The following is a 20,510-nucleotide window of genomic DNA, read 5'->3' on the forward strand; positions in this document are numbered from 1 at the left end:
CATGATCCCCCCATCTTGTCAGCGTTGTTTTAAAGACAATTTCTTCATAAAGAATATGTGCTTTGGTAGAGTGTACCAAGACAACACAGAATAGATACAGCTTTTCGAAATAAATAAGCAAATAGAAAGACTGGTACTGTAGTGACAATTTTTTGTCCATGAATATTCTGTGTTAGTGTGAGCAGGAAACGGAGGAAATGTAAGCCCTGTTGCACAAACTGAAGCAAAGGACAGACAGAAGAATGCTTTACCAAGAGCTTCAGTGCAACTCTTATTCTTTCCAGTGGCATAATTCAGTGATGGGTACATTAGAAAAAACAATAAAATAAAATAATTAAAAAAAAAAATTAAAAAAAGATTATCTTGGTATTCGTAGTTACGTCAAATAACAAACTTAATCTCTTCTGGAAACACTTCCTTCGCTCCACAAATTCATTCTATTATCTAGAATAGGTCAGTGTGTATGCATATGGATCCATACATATTTGTAAATCATTCCATACCCTTACTTTCTGTTTGCATACAGAAGTATACACTAGAATTATTGTGTAGTATTTGGTATTCACATGTTACATTTAAATAAAGTTTATTAAAAAACAATTATATTAAATACAGGCTAACAGAATATTCATAATATATTTTACAGAAAAAATAGCCATGTCTTTATTTTAGAAATATGTTTCTTTAAAAAGTTCTTTGAGATTTTTATAAAACTTTTTACCCGTGAAGTTTCCCGTCAGACCTGTAAAAAAAGCTTAACCTTTAAATCCTCGTGGGTTTTTTGTTTTGTTTTCTTTAATCCTTTTACAAGCTTACAATCTATAAATTCTTTAAAATAAAAAAACCAGTATCTTTCGGGATCAAATTGGTCACAGGCCGTTCTTTAAAAAGTCAGTGGAGATTCCCTGAATCCATTCTGAAGTGCCTTTTGTTTTTCCTCTCTCTCTGGGTATCAATAGTGCAGGTTTACGTGGGAATTCAGAGCTCCCTACACCTCCTATAGGAAGCCCGATGCGTGTCAGTGGCAGGGTGCAGCTGCAGCAGCGTCCGCGGAGGCTGTGACTCTCCACCTGCTGCAGGAGGCAGAGCTCGTTGTTCAATGCGCAATGCAGTCCACAGTCTTTGTCCAGCCCCTCCAAGGCCTCTGCGAGGTCCAGCGGCCACGCACAGATGCCAGAAGAGCTGGCACCCAGCCCTCATTTGCTTTCCAAGTTATAGCAGTGGACATCTCCTTTTCCCTTCCCATCATACCCAGGAAGCGGCTGTCCATATTTATCCACACACCAGCAGTAACCTCTCTTTCGGCCTTTGGATGGGCGACACTGAAAGAGAATGAAGGACCCAGTTAGCATTATTTTTGTTTTCTCTGCTTTTAGCATTATATAGCAGGGATTCCTGCTCATTTGATAGCTGCACTTCCATATCCTGGCCATACCTGCCAGAATCAAACAGAATATTACCACTACAAACTATTACAATAAAAGCTTACCTGCTCTGCCCGTCAACCCCTTTGGGTCTAATTACTCCATAATAAAACTGCTCTGAGAACTACGAGAAAACAGCCTTATGAAGTACTCGTTGTTATATTAGGCAGCACAGTTGCCCCCTTTGAATACCAGGACTACTTGTAACAGTACGGGCTGAAGACTGGGACCCGTCTTTGGAAAAGAAAGTTAAGATATTTGTTCTTCACTAAAGCACAGGTCTGGCAAAGACAGCCATTGCAGCAATAAACACCCTTGGCTTGCATGTGTTTGCTGGAGGAATTTCAATACTGTAGTTAACATTTATTAACAGATACATAATCCTTTTGTAATGGAGTTATCACTTCAACAACTGCTACGTGTACTAGAACTTTACATGTATATTTTCCTATAAGTAAGGCTGCTTATATACTAGTCTATAACCTATATCAGCTTTAGAAGTTGCCTGGTCAAATTTGCCAAGCAATGCTGACCAACCTGAAACTACCACTAGACAGGCAGTGACACTGAACTTCTTTAGAAATGGTGATGCAGTAAAAATGCATTATAAAGTCTAGTATGCACTAATGCTCTCCCCAAGGAACCAAGAATGGTAAAAACTAGACTAAAGAAGATGACATGCTGCAGGTTGCATTCAGTATGCAATCCTGGACACAGTTACATACTGCGAACCTCTGGGACCCTGAAAGGTTTTCACCCACTCAAAAGACGTTTCTCCAGGACACAGATTATCTCACTAGGTTTGCCATGGTCAACCTCCCTGCCAAGACATAGCCTCCATGTCAGCAAAATTTTTGAGATTTGGTGATACAGGATTCGCTGCAAATGCTAACAGAGGTGGCTGTTTAGTCAGGACAGGCTTACAAAGGAGGCAGTGACACAAACATACCTAGGTTTTCAAAGACTGAGGTTTCATCTGTTGCATTGCCAACATGAAGGAAGGTAGGCTAGACTGAAGCCACTTAAGGTCCTCAACACTGTAAAGGCTATTGCAAGCAGAGCAAATGCTGCATCTGAGATCACACTCACAGCAATTCAAGTATTTCAGAAGTTCAGGCTGGTACAAGTCAGGCAAACTTTCCCACTACCACTCAACTGCTTGTTCTCCAGAGTCTAATAGGCATGTCCCCATCTCCCACGTGAGTATGGCAGCGGCTCACAAAGCTAAGCGTCTTTTCCATGTGCAGGTACGCAAGAAAACATCAAGCAAGTGTTGGGCTTCACATGCTGCCCAAAGTGCCCGACCCTTTCCACATCTAGTTTAGAACCTCAGGCACAAGGGTGGTATTTCGGACAGAACTGTGAAAATGGATCGCACCTGGGACAGCTTGCACTAGCACAATGGACCCTGAGCCAACTAATGAACTAGGAACATGTGAAAGAGAGACGGGAACAGATCACACATTAGACACAAATTTCTGAACAAGTTTCCATCTTGTTTATTTGATTTTAGAGTAAATGAAGTAATGTTAATCACCGTAACTACAAATTCATCTACCCTTGTGATATATTTTTGACCAAAAAGCCCAATGCAGAAATAATACAGTGCCTTCTCTTCTCTGAATTTGCAGTCCTTCTGCATTAGCCCTATGCAAACAGACGGCAGCAGGATGACAAGATCAAGTTTGAAGTACATATCAGCTTATTTTAGGTGAGAGTGAAAAAGTTCAAACCTACTGAGAGAACAGCTACATTAATAATTTGCTAAACTACGTGGTTAGCTACATTTGAGTTCTAGTTACCTGTTTGACTGGTTTTCTGTACTGAATCTTTAAACGCAAGCTTTACAACTAATGTTTATTGTCTCAAAAGCCTGACTAGGGCTTGCATGTATTCTCCAGAATTTCCGTGAATGGCTGCTCAAAGTCCACTGACGTCAATGGGAAATTTTCCTTCAATTTTGGTGGCAACTGGACCGGACTCTAGCTTAAGTGGTATTAACATTTAGTGACCTAAATTCTTCATGCTCAAAATTGAGGAATTCATAAAAAACAGACCTTGTACAATTTGAATTTTACAGAAAAGGAAACTGAGGCAGCAGTTCTTGAGTTGTTTTTCCCAAGAGAGCAGGCACAGATGGAGCCTGAATTAGAGCACAGGGCTTCTGGCTGCCAGCCTGGTGCTCCAGCAATGAAACTACACTTCTGCTAATAATAGTAACACAGCCTCCCCTTTTAGAAGTACTATATGAAGTATGTTACACAACTCTCGCTGATTCATAGGCTTGCATCACTCCCAAAACAAATGATCAATTAAAGTTATCTCATGTTGTTGGGAGGTTTTCATTGCTTTTTACAGTTGCATAATCAATTTTTGGAATTAACTACAACATGAAGTTAGTCTGCAGGAACACCCTCCCTACTACTAGTATGTTTTTATTTCTTCTAGACAACCCATTTGGAAAATGAAACCCTTAGATCATTCTACAGCTGAAATAACGCTCTGTGAGGAAACAATTTACCTTTTCCAATCTGCGATTTTGTACTACCCGCTCAGCCATGCTGTCAGCAGTAAAGCACTTCTGATTCAAAAGTGATGCTTTTATCCTGAACCAGCTAACTTGCATTTGCATTCCCTAGAGAAGTGGTGGACGGTTCATAGGGGGAAAAAAAAAATATCTATAGATATTTGCTCTTCTGAATTTTGTACTCCACATACATTTCAAGGTTCTGCCCAGCTCTTCTGTATGACTTCAGAAGTCCAAAAAGCTGGAAAACTGCCCAAGCGGTGGAGCCAGTAATTACTTCTGATAGAAACACCAGCTGCCAGCTTCCATGCCACCTGCCCCTCTCCCTTCCACAAAGAAGTGCCACAGAGGCATTCGTGGGGCACAGCAAAGCATATGGTATCCCACTGAATTCCTGGTCAGCCCAGGGGTCTCCGTGGACCTACAACTGTGCTCTCCTGGAACAGACGGCAGACAGCATTGACATATACCTCGGGCCATTTTGGCTCCTGCCAAGCCCAGCTCTGTTTTCAGTGAAATGATGCCAGCTCACATTTAGGTAAGTATCTGGCTCCAGTATACAAATATGGGGCAATTCCAGTAATTGCCCCATATAATAATTCTAATTTCATCAAAACCTTTTCTTCCATGCTTGAGGCAGAAATGTGCCTGTATCAACCTATTCCACATAAATATACCTATATACCACAGTTGAATAGTACAACCTTACATGTGTGATTAAGACAAAGAATTCTAAATTTTAATGGGTCTGATTTTAAAAAAGTTTATATATAAACACAAGGTGTGAAATATTTTTCATGTTATACTCTGACGGATAAATTTATGTTCTTAAAATTGTTTCACATATGCAAATTACTCCCTACGGTTCTTCCTGAAAAAGTCAATTTCTAGATATCCACACATGTCTTGAAAAATAACTACTTTCAACTTGACTGGAAGAGCAGGTGACCAGGAATGCAGAATATACTAACATGTATGTATTCAGTGCCTCCTGAATGAGTTTTAATGGTTTCTGGATGATCATAATTTATCAGATTCCTACCATCACACGCCTACCTACATTCACATCCTAGGCAGTGGTTTTGGCAGCTGTTTCCGGAATTAAAAATGCCTAGCTCACACTCATTTGTTTGACGGATTTACTGTCTGTTTCCTAACCCATTATTCTGAATTTTGTAGTCACAACAGAATATAACTGAATTACCGATTGAATGCTTCTAATAATAGCAAAGAAGGAAATTAATAAAACAGTCTAGCATTCTTTTAATGAGATTAGACACCTGCTCACAATGCCTAAAATATCAGACTTACATGTTGATGCTCCAAAAAGAAAACACAATTGTCACATTGCCTTGCGGACAGAGAATTCAGTCTGGACAGGACTCATTCACTTCTCAAACTGATGCTTTTTTCTAGGAGTTAGTTCTACAAGGGCAACTCAAGTACATTATTTTTGGTTTGTATTTTGTTCGTGTGAGAAACAGCCTGCCTCTGTAAGCCCTCCCTGTGAAGGCCTGTTCCCAGGGTTGACTGAGGTTCATTTACAGGAGAAGCACTCCAACTGCATTTCACGTAGAATATTTACTCACATGGGCTCCATTTGTGGCATCTCCTACAAGATCCTGAGTTGTCTCAAACTACCATTGAAACTACCGGACCTGTGTAAATTGGCACAGTGCTTGACAAGGCTGGCCAAGTATGAAAGTGCCCCTTCATCCTCTATGTTTGCTGACTGGACGGGCTGTTGCACATAGCGCAGGAACCTTTCCTAAAGCAGTTTGAAAGTCTCCAGGCAGCACGGACACTACACAGAGGGTAGAAGCGTGTCTTTGCTCTGTACTAACACCTTATTCTCGTAAATCAACTCCTAGGAACAAAGACTAGGTAAGTGTATTACCTGTCTTTCCTTTTTTTTTTTTCCTCCGTATTTCCTTTTTTTCTGCCTCAGTGGCAGAACTATGACTGCACTTTAAAGTACAGTCATCCTTTAAAGTAAGGCACTTTAATACTTGCTTACTGTGGATCTGATTTACTACATACACACACCAGAGACTGCGTACAAACCACCACCTTTTTGCTGACAAAGCAAAAACCTCAGTCTGAAGACAGATGAAAGGAAGATCTACTGAACAAAGTAAATACCAATCTGTGGTCTTCTGTAACACCTAGAGAAGGAAAAGGGCTACCACTACACTTGTGTGCCTTGAACGCAGTTAAATGATGTGCTGTTCTAGAGTAGCTAAGCAAATGCTTTACGGCACAGGCACAGAACATAGTCCTAGCCTCACTCCGCATAGCAGTCCGACCTATTTTCTGAACAAACGCAGACCAAAATGTGAGCATTGCTCTCTGCTAGTTTACACACAGTGGGACATGAATGACACAGGCTTCTCAAAACTCCAGACAACAAACTCTATCCCTGTGTAGGAGTTGCCACCACCTGCTCAGGAAAAGCTGGGGAGCATAGACAAGCTCAGCAGCATGCACCAAAGTCAAACAGCATAGTCAATGCTCGGCTGATGGCAGAAGGGAAGGCTGGAAACCTCACCCCTATTGCAAACACCCCACCTGACACTGCCAGCTTAAAGCAGAGCTCCAGGGAACACCCAAAAATGAAAGACTTTTTCTAAGAAAGCTGGAAACAAAAAAAATTGAGATACCATTCCTAAAATAAGGTTGCCTGGTCAGAGTTTGGCCTCTCACTTCCAACCAAAGAATGGAATTAGGCTAGTAACACAGAGTCAGACGCTCGTTTGGTTACCAGAGATAGAGAGGCTGACTCGTGTAAACCCAAATGGGAGAGACAACATGGTCCGCAAACAAAATCTGTTCTTACAGAGCATTTGCCTTGAGGAAAACCTTGAAGAAACTTCTGAATTCAGGAGATTTTAGAATTATACCAAGAAACACATTGGAGGCAGGTCACTAACTAAATACTGGAATTAGATGGGATGTGCACACTAAGCAAGGAACTTGGCAGATCTTGCACTTCCCCAAGTTCCTGGATGAGCTTCAAGGGCAGCACTGAATGGAGTGAATGGAGGCTCAACCTGACACAATTAAAGCATAAATACCTGAAGTTTAGGTCTGCATTTGTCAAGAAAGGTTACAACCCCAGAACCAAAGAGGGCTGAGAAGCCATCCTTGCTGCAGAGTAACTACTAGATGTATCACTTTCATGATAACATGACCTGGATTTTGGAAGCTATCTGTGTAGCACATAAAGGACAGATATATGCCTTTCTCAAGTTGCTTTTTGTAATATGATCTAGTGCAGTTCTTCTAGGAACTCTCAAGCAGCTATTTACAATTCAGAGCATTGATCTATTGCAGTCATATGGTGACTGCAATATTTAGCTCTGTGGGTTATTACAGAGGCACTGCTTTTTTTAAACCAAAGGGCATAAGTATCTAGGACATCAGCCAACCCATGTGTGATTAGGTATGAAGTTTCTCAAATTAATCTGTTGTCATGACCAACAGAAAATAAAAACACTGTCCCCACTTGACAAGGTTCAGCACTATCAGATCAGGTCCTAAAACTAGAAATGAACTATTTCCTGTGAAAAATGATACATAATGCACCTTGCTGGCAAGGTTCTTCAGCAAAGATGCAGAAAAGGTGAAGTGCATTCATTGAAATGATCAAGACTCTGTACTTACTTGCTTCTTCTTGTAGAACCCCTTCTTGTCACAATTTGGAATATGAAAACCCCTGGGACTCAAGACATTCAGGATCTTTAGGTGGTTTAAAGTGTCTTCCATTTCTCTACGACAGGGACCCTGTTAACGAGCATGTTTAAGAAAACACAAATGAAACTTCATTCCCAAATGCTGTCTTTCACACAAGAGTTAATAAATCTTTAAAGGGCAAGAAGCACAAACCCCAAAAAAATCCATTAAAACAAAGGGATGGCTGGATATGTCAAAAGGCAGACCATTCACAGATAAAATTCTGACGTTCTGCTTCATTCACGATAAACTGGTTTCTAAGCACTGAAGGCCCTATGCTATGCTGAGGCACAGACTGGCATTTCCAGTTGAAATCACAGCCACATACACATACAGGAAGGCTTAACCAGTATGTAAATCAATCATATATCGCATAACTTAGGTTTGGAAAAGCTGACTTTGCACCAAGTGAGAAAAGAAGAAAGTAGACAACTGGAAATACACCGCTTGGTGGATTTTCCCTAAGGCCATTTGATTTGTGTGATTCTGCTGGATTTGAAAGCTTAAATGAAATGGATTTAATTGAAAACAAGTAGTTTGGCATAATATATATGTATATACATGTATATATAAAAATACTGCAACTTTGGACAACAATTTCCAATTTCAACTGGACCGAATGGATGCAGCCACGTAAAGGAATTGTTGCACACAACATTCTCATTTGCTAAGTATGTCACTTTTTGCCTCGCTTTCTCCATCTGCAAAAGGCTGACAACAATGTAGTAAGGATTAGCTCTAGGACAATGAGCCAAAAAGAACTTCCAGGTGCACCTTTAAGAGCATGTCTCAAACGCCAACTAATTATTTCTCACTGCAGCCCTTCAGGGTAGGGAGTAAAGCATTACGAGCCCCACTTCGCAGTCAGAAAACCAGGAGCGGAGGAGTTCACGTTTTGCCAGAGGCCAAGAAGGCAGTCAGTCAGTGTCAGCAGTGGGATCGGGATTCAAGAGTCACAGCCTACAAACTCTGTGCTTGGCTACACTCCTGTCTGGGCACATTACTGACTCAGTCCACCAGCCCACTTCTTCAGCAGAGACCCGAAAAAATTCCTTTCCATGGTTGCATGGGTTTAAAAAGTTTAAGTTGCTGTATCAACACAAAGACTCATTTGGTGCAATTTTTAATTAGTGAAGCAATGACATTTATACTTTCAAGTGGTAATATTAATAGTTTGTTCACGTAAAGTGCCTTTCATGTGAGTGTCTGAAAGCATACAGACTCCACAGTTCTAATGGAGTTTAAAATTGATTTTTTTGATTAGGAAAGACCTTCCTTGCTGCTTTCATATGTTTTCTTTCAGTATCAGCCTCACAAGCTCTAAACGTGCACTTTAAATTGCTGCTCTTACTGGCAGTTCCTTAAAAAACCGAAACTGCTCAGACACCCTGACTGCAAATCACACAAGTTCAAAGATTTGGTCCCAAGTTAGGCCTACAAAAAGATGAACAGCTTTTTTTTTAATTATTATTTTGAAGTAGGCTTCCAAAGTCAGAGAGATCAATATCAAAAGCTAATATGCAGACAGAACTAGCAGGGCATTTGCTGACAAAGGCACCTGTCCCCGGTGGACTTATTTCTGGTTCCTACAGACACCAGCAGCCTTGGTAAATCGGTGGGCTCACAAGGCCCAACTACCACGTAAGTGAAATGTTCATCCTAGTTAAGACCAGGACCCTATTTCCTCAGAGCCACCAAAGTTCATTCTTTTACTGTAAGCAGTTTACTTCACATTTTTGGGAGGAGGACATGCTGGAAGGCAGATACTGAAGTGTTTTTACTAGACAGCTGGACATCAGTGACAAACTAAACATGCAGCTTCACCACCCTTGCTGTGTTAACTGGGAGGCCATGCTCTCTTCAGACACAACTTTCCACCTCATACAGGTTTCAAAACCTTCTTTTGCAGATGGGAAGCCATGTCTGGTTTCAGGACGACTGTTTTGATGAAACACCAAAGTACATCCAGACTTATTTTTTAGGCCATCTGGCACAGGCACAAGGATAACCACCATGTTATCAGCCAGGATGTCCAAGAAGAGGAATTGTTCTCCCTTAGATACACCACACTCCAGCTGCCCTGCAAATCCACTGAGCAGAGTCCGTAGGAAGCAACAGCAGCTCGTGCCCGTGAGCCTCTGCATTTAGGTAGTAGCACCAAACAATGAAGGCAAGCGGAGGCAGTGTTCAGCGCATCATACAATGAATGACTGATCGTTTCCTAATCCTCAACCCAGCCTAAGTTTATCTCTCTTGATTTGCACCGTGAAGTGTGAACACAGTGCCACTACACTAAATGTGAAACATCTTTTTTCCATTATTGCAACCCAATAATGCTGCTTGCAACCAGATTTAATGATGACACTATTAAACCTGTCCCAAGTCCGCTCACACAAATGTGTGATAATTACAGGGAGGAACAAGAACTTTTGATCCATAAGAAATGATTTAGTGAAAATCATACTCGTATCAACGTAAACATCATTGCGTTAAGCCTCCGTGTTTTCTGAATGTGATCTGCTCGCTCTGCTGATTGTCTGCATTTGCAGATCCAATAGTTTTACCAGTTAAACAGCCAGAATGCCTTAAATGGCTGCAGTTACCACCATTTAGTTATTTAGTTCGTATGCACCACATGCATATACATACACACGCACATGCACACTCACGTGCCGGAAAATGCCTTTCCATTTACAAAAGTACTTACGTATTCAGTCTCTTGTTTGGATTCAGAAGAGAAATTCAGTGTATCCGTACTCTGTGAATCATATTCCACTTTATAGCGCTGTGTATTTTTGGCTTGCACTTTCCTGATGATATCTATTTTGATGTGCGGTGGATGCGATTTGGAATCTGGCACCCTGTGAGAGTTTGGGATGGCCTGATTTTCTATGCTGCTGGTACTCCGGTCTTCCTCCTCTGAATCACTGGAATTTCCTTCGAGAAGAACAAATAGAGTGAAGAAACAATGTTAATCAACTGCCAGCTGCGTCTGGAAGGGCAACAAGCCACTAGATTAGTCTACGTGCTTAGCTTTCCTTTACAAAATAGCGATACACCAGAAGATGAACAACCTAGCATTCCGCACGCATCAGCACCTTTGTTGCCAAGCGATGACTGTTCTAACTGAAGCACCCCCTTGGTCCCCGCAGCCTTGCGAGGCACCCCTCCCCTCCGCACTGCCCAACAGCCAGCTACCTCCACCTCGCTGCAAGCCGCCGCCGCCCCGCTTCCTCGCCCCTCGGTGTCCGCGGCAGTTTCGCCCGCTGGCAGGAGGGGGCAGGCCTGCGCTGCCGGCGGAGCCGCCGCCGCCGCCGCCGCCGCCGCGGGAGCGGGAGCGGAGCCCGCAGCGGCCCCAGCGGCGCCGGGGGCGCGGAGCCTGCCCCTCCGCGGCTGCTGACCCACGGCTGATTTAATCGCCTTCAGTTAAACGCGGCCGGCTTGGGTAACTTATGGGCTGTAGTGCGACTCTGTCTTCCCCAGGAACGTGTTTTGTTGTTTTTTTTTTTAAAAGAGGCGTTAATACAATAAATTCTACCACGCTGAGTTTCATGGTTCTAGTTAGCTATTTTTAAGGTTTTCTTTCTTAATTTTATTCAACATACAGAACAGGAAAGAAAAAAAAATAGCACGTTTTCATTCTTCTGCTATTAAAATCACAAACATTTCAAGGTGTACAAAATACATTTTATCGGTAACGGACAAAAAAATCCCATTCATTCTGTAATGGTGTCAAAGGGCAAACATCTGCTTTCATTACGAGCTTCAACAATATTTTCTCTTTAAACTACCATCCACAGAAATACAGGAGAAGCACATTTTTCCAAAACACTGCATAAGCCCGGTGTTCTGTACCTTCTGAGGTATTTGTCTACACTGCACTCCTCCCCTCTCAGTAGACTCCTGCAGTGTAACTGTAACTAGCTGCATTTCCTCCAGGGAATTTTTCAAGTTTGAATATTCCTATCAGCTAAGTAGCGAAGTCCCAGTAGTTGCTGCCTTGGCTGCTGGCCACTTTTTTTTTTTTTTTTTAAGGAAATCATATTGGGAGTGCACAATGCTAACTGATGTGCAAGGAACATCCTGGAAATCTGTATTAAAATTGTACTCGATGGCTCACTGAAAAACCACAAAAGCCAAGAAATTCAGTGCTAAACCTGAAAGCCCCTGTTCACTTAGCCCATTGACTCGAAATATTTCAACACAGGCAGCACAGTGGCACTGCCAATACACAGGAACGGGGGGAGGAACACGAGGAGGAGGAGGGATCGGAGTTAACATCTTGGTACCAGTGGTTTTAGTGTAGCCACTGCTGGCAATGGACATAATTGACCAGGAAAATCCAACTCCCACTGCAAATGGATTAAGGAAGTTTAAGTCTTAAGTCTAAATTTCCTGGCTTTTGTGGGTTTAACTCAGACTCTCAGTGGTATTTGAACATATTTTTGGTGGTTTAATGTCCTGTTTTTAAACAGTGGTATTTTTTTTTCCACATTCTCAATGAAGTTTGCAAGAAATGACACAATAAAATGTTATAAGCCTGAAACTCCTAAATACAAAATACTACACCTACTAGGTTTTCTGCTATCAGTCCAGTTCATTAGTTTGCCTCCTCTACATAAAGTAAGTAGAAAATATTCTTAATGTGCATTAAATAATAACCAGGCTGGTCATTTCAGTTGAGATAGACCATTACGTTTCAGTAGCAGTTCTTTACACTTCAATTCAGAAGGGTCATATAATGCCACATTTTAAACTGTAAAGCATATTTGATTTAACTCAGTGTCACAAAACTTGGTGCCATGTTAGCTCTACACCCTCATAATAGAAACAAAACTGCTATGTGAGTTACTTGCTCCCTTTTAAAAAACAGATTAGAAGGGTTGCATATGCACACTACCACTTAACACTGTAGCGCCCAAAAAACCTGAACTGGAAAGCAAGTCAGTGACCTACTACAGTTGGTGTTAAGAAGCCACTGTAACGTACACCACCGCATACCAATTTCTAGCCATTTCTAGGAATGACCAGAAGTGTAGCACGTGATGCAGGACCTAGGTGTGTGTACGGGGGGATGATGTGACACTGCTCAGGGAGCGTGTGTACCAAGGAGTGTTGGATTAAGAGCTGAAAGTGGAGCGACCCCCATGAGGAGGTGAGCACTACAGATCGCTGAGGTTCTGTGTACTTCTTCCTCCTTGCACCCCGGGTTTACAGCCTTCATTCCCTAAATGTGAATGGTAAGGATCCTACTCTGAACTTTTTAAGGAAGCAAAGCTCCTACTGATTTCAAAATCAGAGTTCTCCCTCAGCCAAGAATGCAGAAACAGGAACTCAGTATTTTGACTATTTGGGCTGAAAATAGAAAAATTTTCAGCAAAGTGCAGCTCCGTCTTCCCCTTTCTCCTTCTCTAACAGTCACTGGTAAAAGCACCCCTCCATTAAAGAGCACCAACTCTCAAGTACGAAGGAGGTGCCCCTCATTTCATGTGAAGGATGAATATGCAGAGCCAAGTTCATGTGATGAAGGAAGCTGCTCCATGTTCCAATGAGATTCAAAACTTCAATGAGTACCTCTGAACTCTCCCTCATTCCAATGTCACAGCTTGGGAGCAGCACATCAATAATTATAGCAAGGCATCTCCTACTCTCATAGCAGCCAGTTAACTGGAGCACTGGTGCCACTTCCTCAGCTAAGGAGAGGCCAGCCAAAGAGTCCCTGCGACCTAGCAGAAAAACTCCTGGCTTTTTAAAAATGCAAACAGTGGAAAGCCTTTTGACACACTTTTCTATTAAATAAATGTTAACATACTTGCTGTTGGTTAGCAAACAGTTTAATGAAATGTTTGCATAGGGGGACTGTGCTTTCTTGATCTGAATCCCAAGTTTCCCTGTCTTAAGTTTCCAAATGTGCATGCTAACAGAACTTTTTCCAACCGTCCCTTCCTCTGCAAACAAAACAAAACCAGCTCTATGAACGTCTCATTTACAAGACATGTTAAGAGGTACGGGAAAGCTTCGTTTGACCAAAGATTTATTTGCAGTGCAGGCAAAAAAACAACGTCCTCTTAAATACTGCTGTGCAAACGCTTTGTTCTGAATAACCACCTTCCCGGGCCAGGGGAATATTTAACTCCTCCCCCCCCCCACTTTCCTCTCTCTCTTTGCTTAGCATTCCCCTGACTTAGCCAAGCTGCAGCGCAGGAGTCGGCCCACACTCTCCGGTTTTCTCGCACCCTCTTTCCAGGAACACTGGGGACAAATCGCGAGGATCTCACCCTCTCTCCATCCAGGCTCTGCAGCCTGGCAGCCCCACGCACCCGCAGAAGCAACATGCAATCCCTCCCCACCCCCTCGGTTTTTTTTTTTTTAAAAAGAGCAACTCTGCCTCGTTTGCGAGGAGCTACTTCTTAGCGTCGGTGTTGAAGAAAACAGATGTATACATAAGTAAGGTATAAGAGGTAAATCTTCCTTTCCCACGGCAAAAGCACCCCTCCTTCAAAACGATCGCAGCCTTGGCTACGTGGCTGCCCGAGGAGCCCCCCGCGGGCCGGCAGCCGGCCCGCAGCGCCGGGCGGCGAGGAGGGGCCTTGCCGGAGGCACAGCTCTGCAGCGAGCCTGCCCGCGCCTCCCCCGCTCCTGCTGCCTGCAACTCACTTTGTAACTTTAAAAAAGAAAAAGAAAAAAAAGGCAGGTAAACCGCGAGCAAGAAGAGAAGCGCGCACGAAGGCGATCCCTTTACGCCTCGTCGCCCCCCCGCCCCGAGGCGCAGCCCCCTTACCTGCAGCGTGCGGTCCCGACAAGAGGAAGGCCCGCAGCTTGCCGCCCGCCGTGGCGTTGGTGCAGAGCCCGCGGCCCTCCAGCAGCGCCTGCAGCGGCCGCGCCTCCTCCCGCCGCGGCTGGCAGCTGAGGCCGGCGCCGCAGCGCTCGGTGTAGATGCCGCAGGGCTGCCCCGGGCGCAGGGCGCAGGTGAGGCAGCAGCCGCAGCCCGGCTCCCGCACCCGCTCGGCGCAGTCGGGCTGCAGGGGCTTGCACTGCTGCAGCGCCCGCGCGTCGCAGGGCTCGCAGCGGACCACCGGCCCCGCCAGCGCCGCCGCCGCCCGCCGGACCAGCAACGCCAGCGCCGCCGCCGCCACTGCCCACAGCACGCCGGGCCGCGGCACCATGGCAACCGGCGGAGGGGGGGCCGCCGGGAGGCGCCCCCGCACAGCCCCGGCCGGGGAGCGGCACGGGCAGAGCCCGGCGCGGGCGCGCAGACGCCGCCGCTCGCCCGCGGGAGCGCGGCCGCCGCGGGCGGAGGGGAGCGGAGCAGCGCGGAGGAGCGCGGAGCGGCCCGCACAGCCGCCGCGGGGCTGCGGGGAGAGGCGCCACCAGCCGCTCGTACCCCGACCGGCGCGGGGAGGCGGGAGAGCCGCGCTGCCGGCACACGCACGCCGACCCTCTCTTCAGCCGCCTGCCCTTAATCGCATAAAGGTAGTAAGAGCTCGCTAGCAACAAAGGCAACTTTTTCCTTCTTTCCCCCCCCTCCTCCCTGCAGAGCGCCTGAATCACTTGGCTTGACACGAACTTTTTTTTTTTTTGGCCACACACAACACTGAGGAAAAAAAAAAATTACAAAATAAAACGCCTCGTAAAAGTAAAAAAAAAAAAAAAAATTAAAAAGCCAAGCCCAGACGGTCTGAAGAAAACTTGGTCCAAAAACGCTTCAGAAAAATAAAGGAGGAGGAAGGGCGGAGGTGAGGGGGACAAAAAAAAAAATCGAGAGGGGAAAAAAAATAAATTAAGAAAGCAAGGTTCCCTTCTTTTTATTCTCTTTGCCGCCTGCCATCCGCCTCCGCTCCCCGCCACTCCGCGCCCATCTGTCCCCTTATGCCGCCCGCCCCGCCCTATATAGCGCCGCGGCCGCCGGCCCGCCCCGCGCCATGAATAACGAGCGGCGCGGGGCGGCGGGGAGCGGCGGCCCTCGCCAAATCCAGGTTTCGGTCACGGAGGGCTGGGAGGGCCGTGCGGGGCGGGGCGGGGCGGGGGGGGGGGGGGGCGCGGCGCTGCCAGGGGTTTATGGGCACTTCTTAGAAATCAGCTGTAAGGGGTACGGCTGTGGGGAGAGGGGAACGTCGCGTGCCTTTTGTTTCAAGCAAAAGTGCTCTGTGTGTGTTTGTCCCCGTGTCCGTGTGTGTTTCCCTGGCACCGGGAAAGGAGACACGAGCAAAGCTCGCGCGGAGTGCCCTTTTTTGGACTCCTGTCTACAATCCTGTCTGCTTTGGGGCTGACTGAGAGCCCCGGCCATGGAGGAGGCGTGCCGTTGCTCACACACGCACACGCACGCACGCACGCAGGTTCAGGGCATACCTTGGGACCGGCTTCCAGCTCACATGACAGCTGCCTTTCCTGGGAAGATGGGGGGAAATGTATATGCGCGCACACACACGCGCGCACTTTGCACAGATGTTGCTCTGGGACAGGACTCGGTCCATGTGGTGCCCCAGCCTCGTGGATGTGCCTGCCCTAACTATCTTTTTAAAGTGTTTTCTGAACTCTTAAAACTTTTCTCTCTGTCCGTAAGAAAACAGTTTCCATTGCAATATCCTTGCAAATCTAGGAAAAAAAAACAAACCCAAAACCAACCTAAAAAACCCCAGCGAAACCCTACGTCGATTTTGCACAATGCATGTGTTGGTGTTCTGTTTGTAGCCGCTGCAAATTCCACCACCATTCTGCTTGGCTTATTTCACCCACCCCCCCACCCCCACCCCCGTTAACTTGGCTTAATTTTGATGGAGAAAATCTGAAGTGGCAATGCCAAAATTTGTGACCGTCCGTTCTGAAGCTCTCCTGCAAGCTGATGTGGAAGGGGATGGTGAGGTGTATACGTAGACATATATATGGTGTTTCAGCCATAGGAGCCTGCTCCTCATGCAAAATAAAACCAATAATGCTTGCAGATACTGGCTTATACAAATATATTCCGCCATGGGAATGATAAGAGCCAGACTACTGCTCTGTTTTCAACCCCTTCATCACTAACACTGAAGCTCAATTTCCAGTAATTCATCAGCTGTTCATGTGTCTAAATTCAAGTGGAAGAGTAGAATATATACGTGATCTATACATGAATATATACATGATACTGTGAATCTTGAAAACTGCACTTTTTACAAACCAGATCTTTTTAGATAATTAGAATCAACTATTCAGTTTCTTTTCTCTGTTCTTTATTCAGTAATGATACCTTTCAAATACCATCTTGAAAGGTGCACCATACATAGCAGGATAAAAAATATCTGATTTTATGTGTGAAGAATATGGTGTAAGAGTAGAGGCTTTTCCTCGGGAAATTAAAATTAAAGATGTGTTGGAAGAGAGATTAGCCTTGCTTAATGCCCCAATGTGTGACTGCCCCAAGACTTTTTCAGCCTTCTTTTGTCCTCTTGCTCATTTTGTTAATTGACCAAAAGAGGTCGCAGGTTGTCCAGGATTGAATTAGAGACTCAATTAATCTGTGCGAGCCCATCTACAAAGGGGGAATTGATGAAGCACAGTATACTGCATGCTTGGTTTCAGGGTTCGGGGCGGTGGGGGGAGTTGAGATTATTGAAAGCTTGCTGTTATCTTTTTATTTTTCTTTGGTTTTAATAACTGTTTCTAGGGGATGAAGTCTTTGGGTTTGTCTGGCAGTGTGTATCAGGAGAACTCATTAGGTCTAACAGAAAGAGGAGGCCTACTTCCTTTCTGCTCTAGCAGTAACACGGTAGGGTAGCAGTCTACACTGTATGTATACAGGCATCTTTTCAGTTCAGGTGAGCTTTTATAGCTTGCCACTTTCAAAACTGAAACAAAAATGCAGGGGAAATGCTGACAGCAGATAAGTAAAATGGGGCAAAGGGAATTAGGGGACGGAAGGAATGAAAGAGAGCAACCCTCTTCCTTCACCACAGTTGTACACCTCTTACTTACACACTAATACCAGTGTAACTTGTATTTCCGACTGTGGCATGGATGTTTTTATCAAGCTAACATTTGATTCCCACCATCAGAAAGACTTTTTTTTCCTTTCTCTTCTTTCTTTTATAACATTCCACAAACTTTGTGGTGCCCTGTCTTGAAGTCCTGTTAATACAAGGAGATATTTGCAATGTCACCAAATAAAAGTCGTCCACCTTTTTTCCTTTTTAAATACAAAATGGGTGAACTTAGTATATATTTTTACATATCATAAATCAAGTTTAATGCAATATCAAGGTACTTAGAACAAAAAGCACTCCAGATGAAAAATGAACACCGCCAAAGATGTGGCTGGATCACCTTTGCAGTAAGAGAGAAAGCCAGTAATGTGTCAAAGATCAGGTCAGCCTAGCAGCTTTTGCTAAACTGCAAACTGCTGTTTGCACTGTCTTAACCACTGGGCACTGCATTACAATGTCCTCGTTTCAGCTGGGATAGGGTTAATTTTCTTCCTAGTAACTGGTATAGCGCTGTGTTTTGGATTTAGTATGAGAAGAATGCTGATAACACACTGATGTTTCAGTTGTTGCTAAGTAGTGCTTACACTAGTCAAGGACTTTTTCAGCTTCCCATGCTCTGCCAGGTGCACAAGATGCTGGCAGGGGGCACAGCCAAGACACCTGATCCAAACTGGCCAAAGGGATATTCCATACCGTATGATGTCATGGTCAGTATATAAACTGGGGGGAGTTGGCCGGGGGGCAGCGATTGCTGCTCGGAGACTGACTGGATGTTGGTAGGCGGGTGGTGAGCGGTTGCATCACTTGTTTTTCCTGGGTTTTGTTTCTCTCTCTTTCTCTCATTGTTTTCCTTTTAATTACAATTTATTATTATTATTATTATTATTATTATTATTATTATTGTTATTATTATTATTATTATTATTTTCTACTTTATTTTAATTATTAAACTATTCTTATCTCAACCCATGAATTTTCTTACTTTTACCCTTCCAATTCTCTCCCCCATCCCACCGGGGGGAGGGTGAGTAAGCGGCTGTGTGGTGCTTGGTTGCCAACTGGGGCTAAACCACAACTATATGAATGACAGAATTTGGTTCAAAGCCCTATTTGACAATCAGAAGATGGATACCAATGTATCTGGAAAGCCAGATAAGGAATTTATAAAGAAAAAAAGGAAAAACCTCAACACACACCTATAGCTAACAGCTGAATTATACTTACGGACCAAACCTTAGTAATCTTGATGGAACTCTTCTATGTGGACAAGGCCAAAGGCTAAATATGCAAAGTGGCAATGTTTATAAAACTGTACCAAATCTGAACTTCCACATTTACTGTTTATTCTAGAGGCTTTGCAATTTTTTTCCTGTTTATTCAGTTTTACTGGGAGAAGAGGGAGAGACAAAAGTCATGTAGGGTTATACTGAACCCCTGCAGTCAGTTCTAGATGATGGAGAGCAGAAGAGGAAAAACTGAAAGGCACTGTGCTTCAGAGAATCTCATGTCCTCCTCCCATTGCTCTAGAGAGTGAAAGTGTAATTTATGGAAGCACAAAAAGGATGCACTTTATTTCCCATTCCACTTCTTCCTCCTGCCTCCTTCATATTCAGCTTGCTCTCTCTGGTGCATTATCTGAACTCATACCTTTTGTATACTTGTTTATTGGTAGCTGTGTTTGCTACAGGGACAAGACGTGGGAACTAGAGCTGTGGTTGAAGTAGCTCTACTTTCTGCTGTATGGTCACATTACATTTTGGAGCAATTCAGACTTTTTAGTGTAGTCCCATTGTACTGCATATGGTTACACTACCCAAAATTTAACTCTCAAGAATGTGAGCTTCCCTATATAGTGCCATTTTAAAACCTGTGTAATTTTGCAACTCTTTTCCTTTTTCAGACCGAAAGAGAACCTTCACAGAAATCTAAAGATATATAGCTCATCTTGGGTTGAAGGCTAAACCCACATTTGCAAAGCATCCTTTGATTTGGGTCTCTCTGCTTTTCTTTTTGCAGACTTTGGAGTTTTATGTACAATAAACTTCTGAAGTCAGCAGAAAGTAGGATTTCCTCAATATGTTCTTGTTTTTTCAGAGGAAGAATACTCAGATTTACAATGAAGTCAGTTGATATGATATGTACTTTAAATTTAATTTCTAGATCACTGTTTTCACAAAGGCAAGGATTAAGATCTCAGCATTATTTGTCACCTGTCTGTAAAAATATAGTTTAATGAAAATCTCCTGCAGACCTGCTCCTGGTTCAGGGTAGACGTGAACATCTCAGCCGTTTTCCAGCTCCCCCTCTTAAGCTAAGCGTGCAGGCTTACAAAGTAGAAAACTGTACTGAATTCCTCACAAATGCCACCCTGTGCTGCTTGTCTAAAGATGGCAATCTGAACTCAGTATGACAGAACAAACACAAACTGAATTTGGAAGCAGATAAAAGTGGGAAAACAAAGGAGAAATTACAAATCCTTTGTTGGGAAGTCAACTGAATTGAGACATTTTACACATTAGCAAAGACTTTTCAGGATTTGTCTCTTTCTTCGCTATCATAGGCATACATAATGAAGGGACATATATTGGTGCTATTACAGAAACAGTTACAAACACTTCCCTTTACTAATTGAGACATTGTCGTGGTTTAACCCCAGCCAGCAACTCAGCACCACGCAGCCGCTTGCTCACTCCCCCTGCCCCGGTGGGATGGGGGAGAGAATCGGAAGAGTAAGAGTGAGAAACACTCCTGGGTTGAGATAAGAACAGTTTAATAATTGAAATAAAATAGTAAAATAGTAGTACTAATGATAACAATATAATAGTAACAACAACAACAACAACAACAACAACAACAACAACAACA

The 20,510-nt window shown here is 43.9% G+C and overlaps 1 protein-coding gene across 1 annotated transcript; it reads right to left on the reverse strand.

Moving 5' to 3' along the window:
* Positions 1-1,196: 1,196 nt before the first annotated feature.
* IGFBP3 (insulin like growth factor binding protein 3) lies at positions 1,197-14,849 on the reverse strand. Its single transcript, XM_075706297.1, has 4 exons — positions 14,465-14,849; positions 10,391-10,620; positions 7,615-7,734; positions 1,197-1,322 (listed from the first exon to the last, which is right to left on the reverse strand). Exons 1-4 carry the CDS (start codon positions 14,847-14,849, stop codon positions 1,197-1,199), a joined length of 861 nt encoding a protein of 286 aa, XP_075562412.1.
* Positions 14,850-20,510: the final 5,661 nt, after the last annotated feature.

The sequence above is a fragment of the Pelecanus crispus genome, chromosome 2 (genome assembly GCF_030463565.1).
Source record: "Pelecanus crispus isolate bPelCri1 chromosome 2, bPelCri1.pri, whole genome shotgun sequence".
In the NCBI taxonomy this organism is placed as follows: Eukaryota; Metazoa; Chordata; class Aves; order Pelecaniformes; family Pelecanidae; genus Pelecanus; species Pelecanus crispus.

Coding starts and splice junctions, on each gene's coding strand:
- IGFBP3 (XM_075706297.1), bottom strand. CDS start 14,849: ATGGTGCCGCGGCCCGGCGTGCTGTGGGCAGTGGCGGCGGCGGCGCTG. Junction 7,735..10,390: donor CCAAACAAGAGACTGAATAC/GTAAGTACTTTT, acceptor GCTCGTTAACAG/GGTCCCTGTCGTAGAGAAAT. Junction 1,323..7,614: donor GGTTCTACAAGAAGAAGCAA/GTAAGTACAGAG, acceptor ATTCTCTTTCAG/TGTCGCCCATCCAAAGGCCG.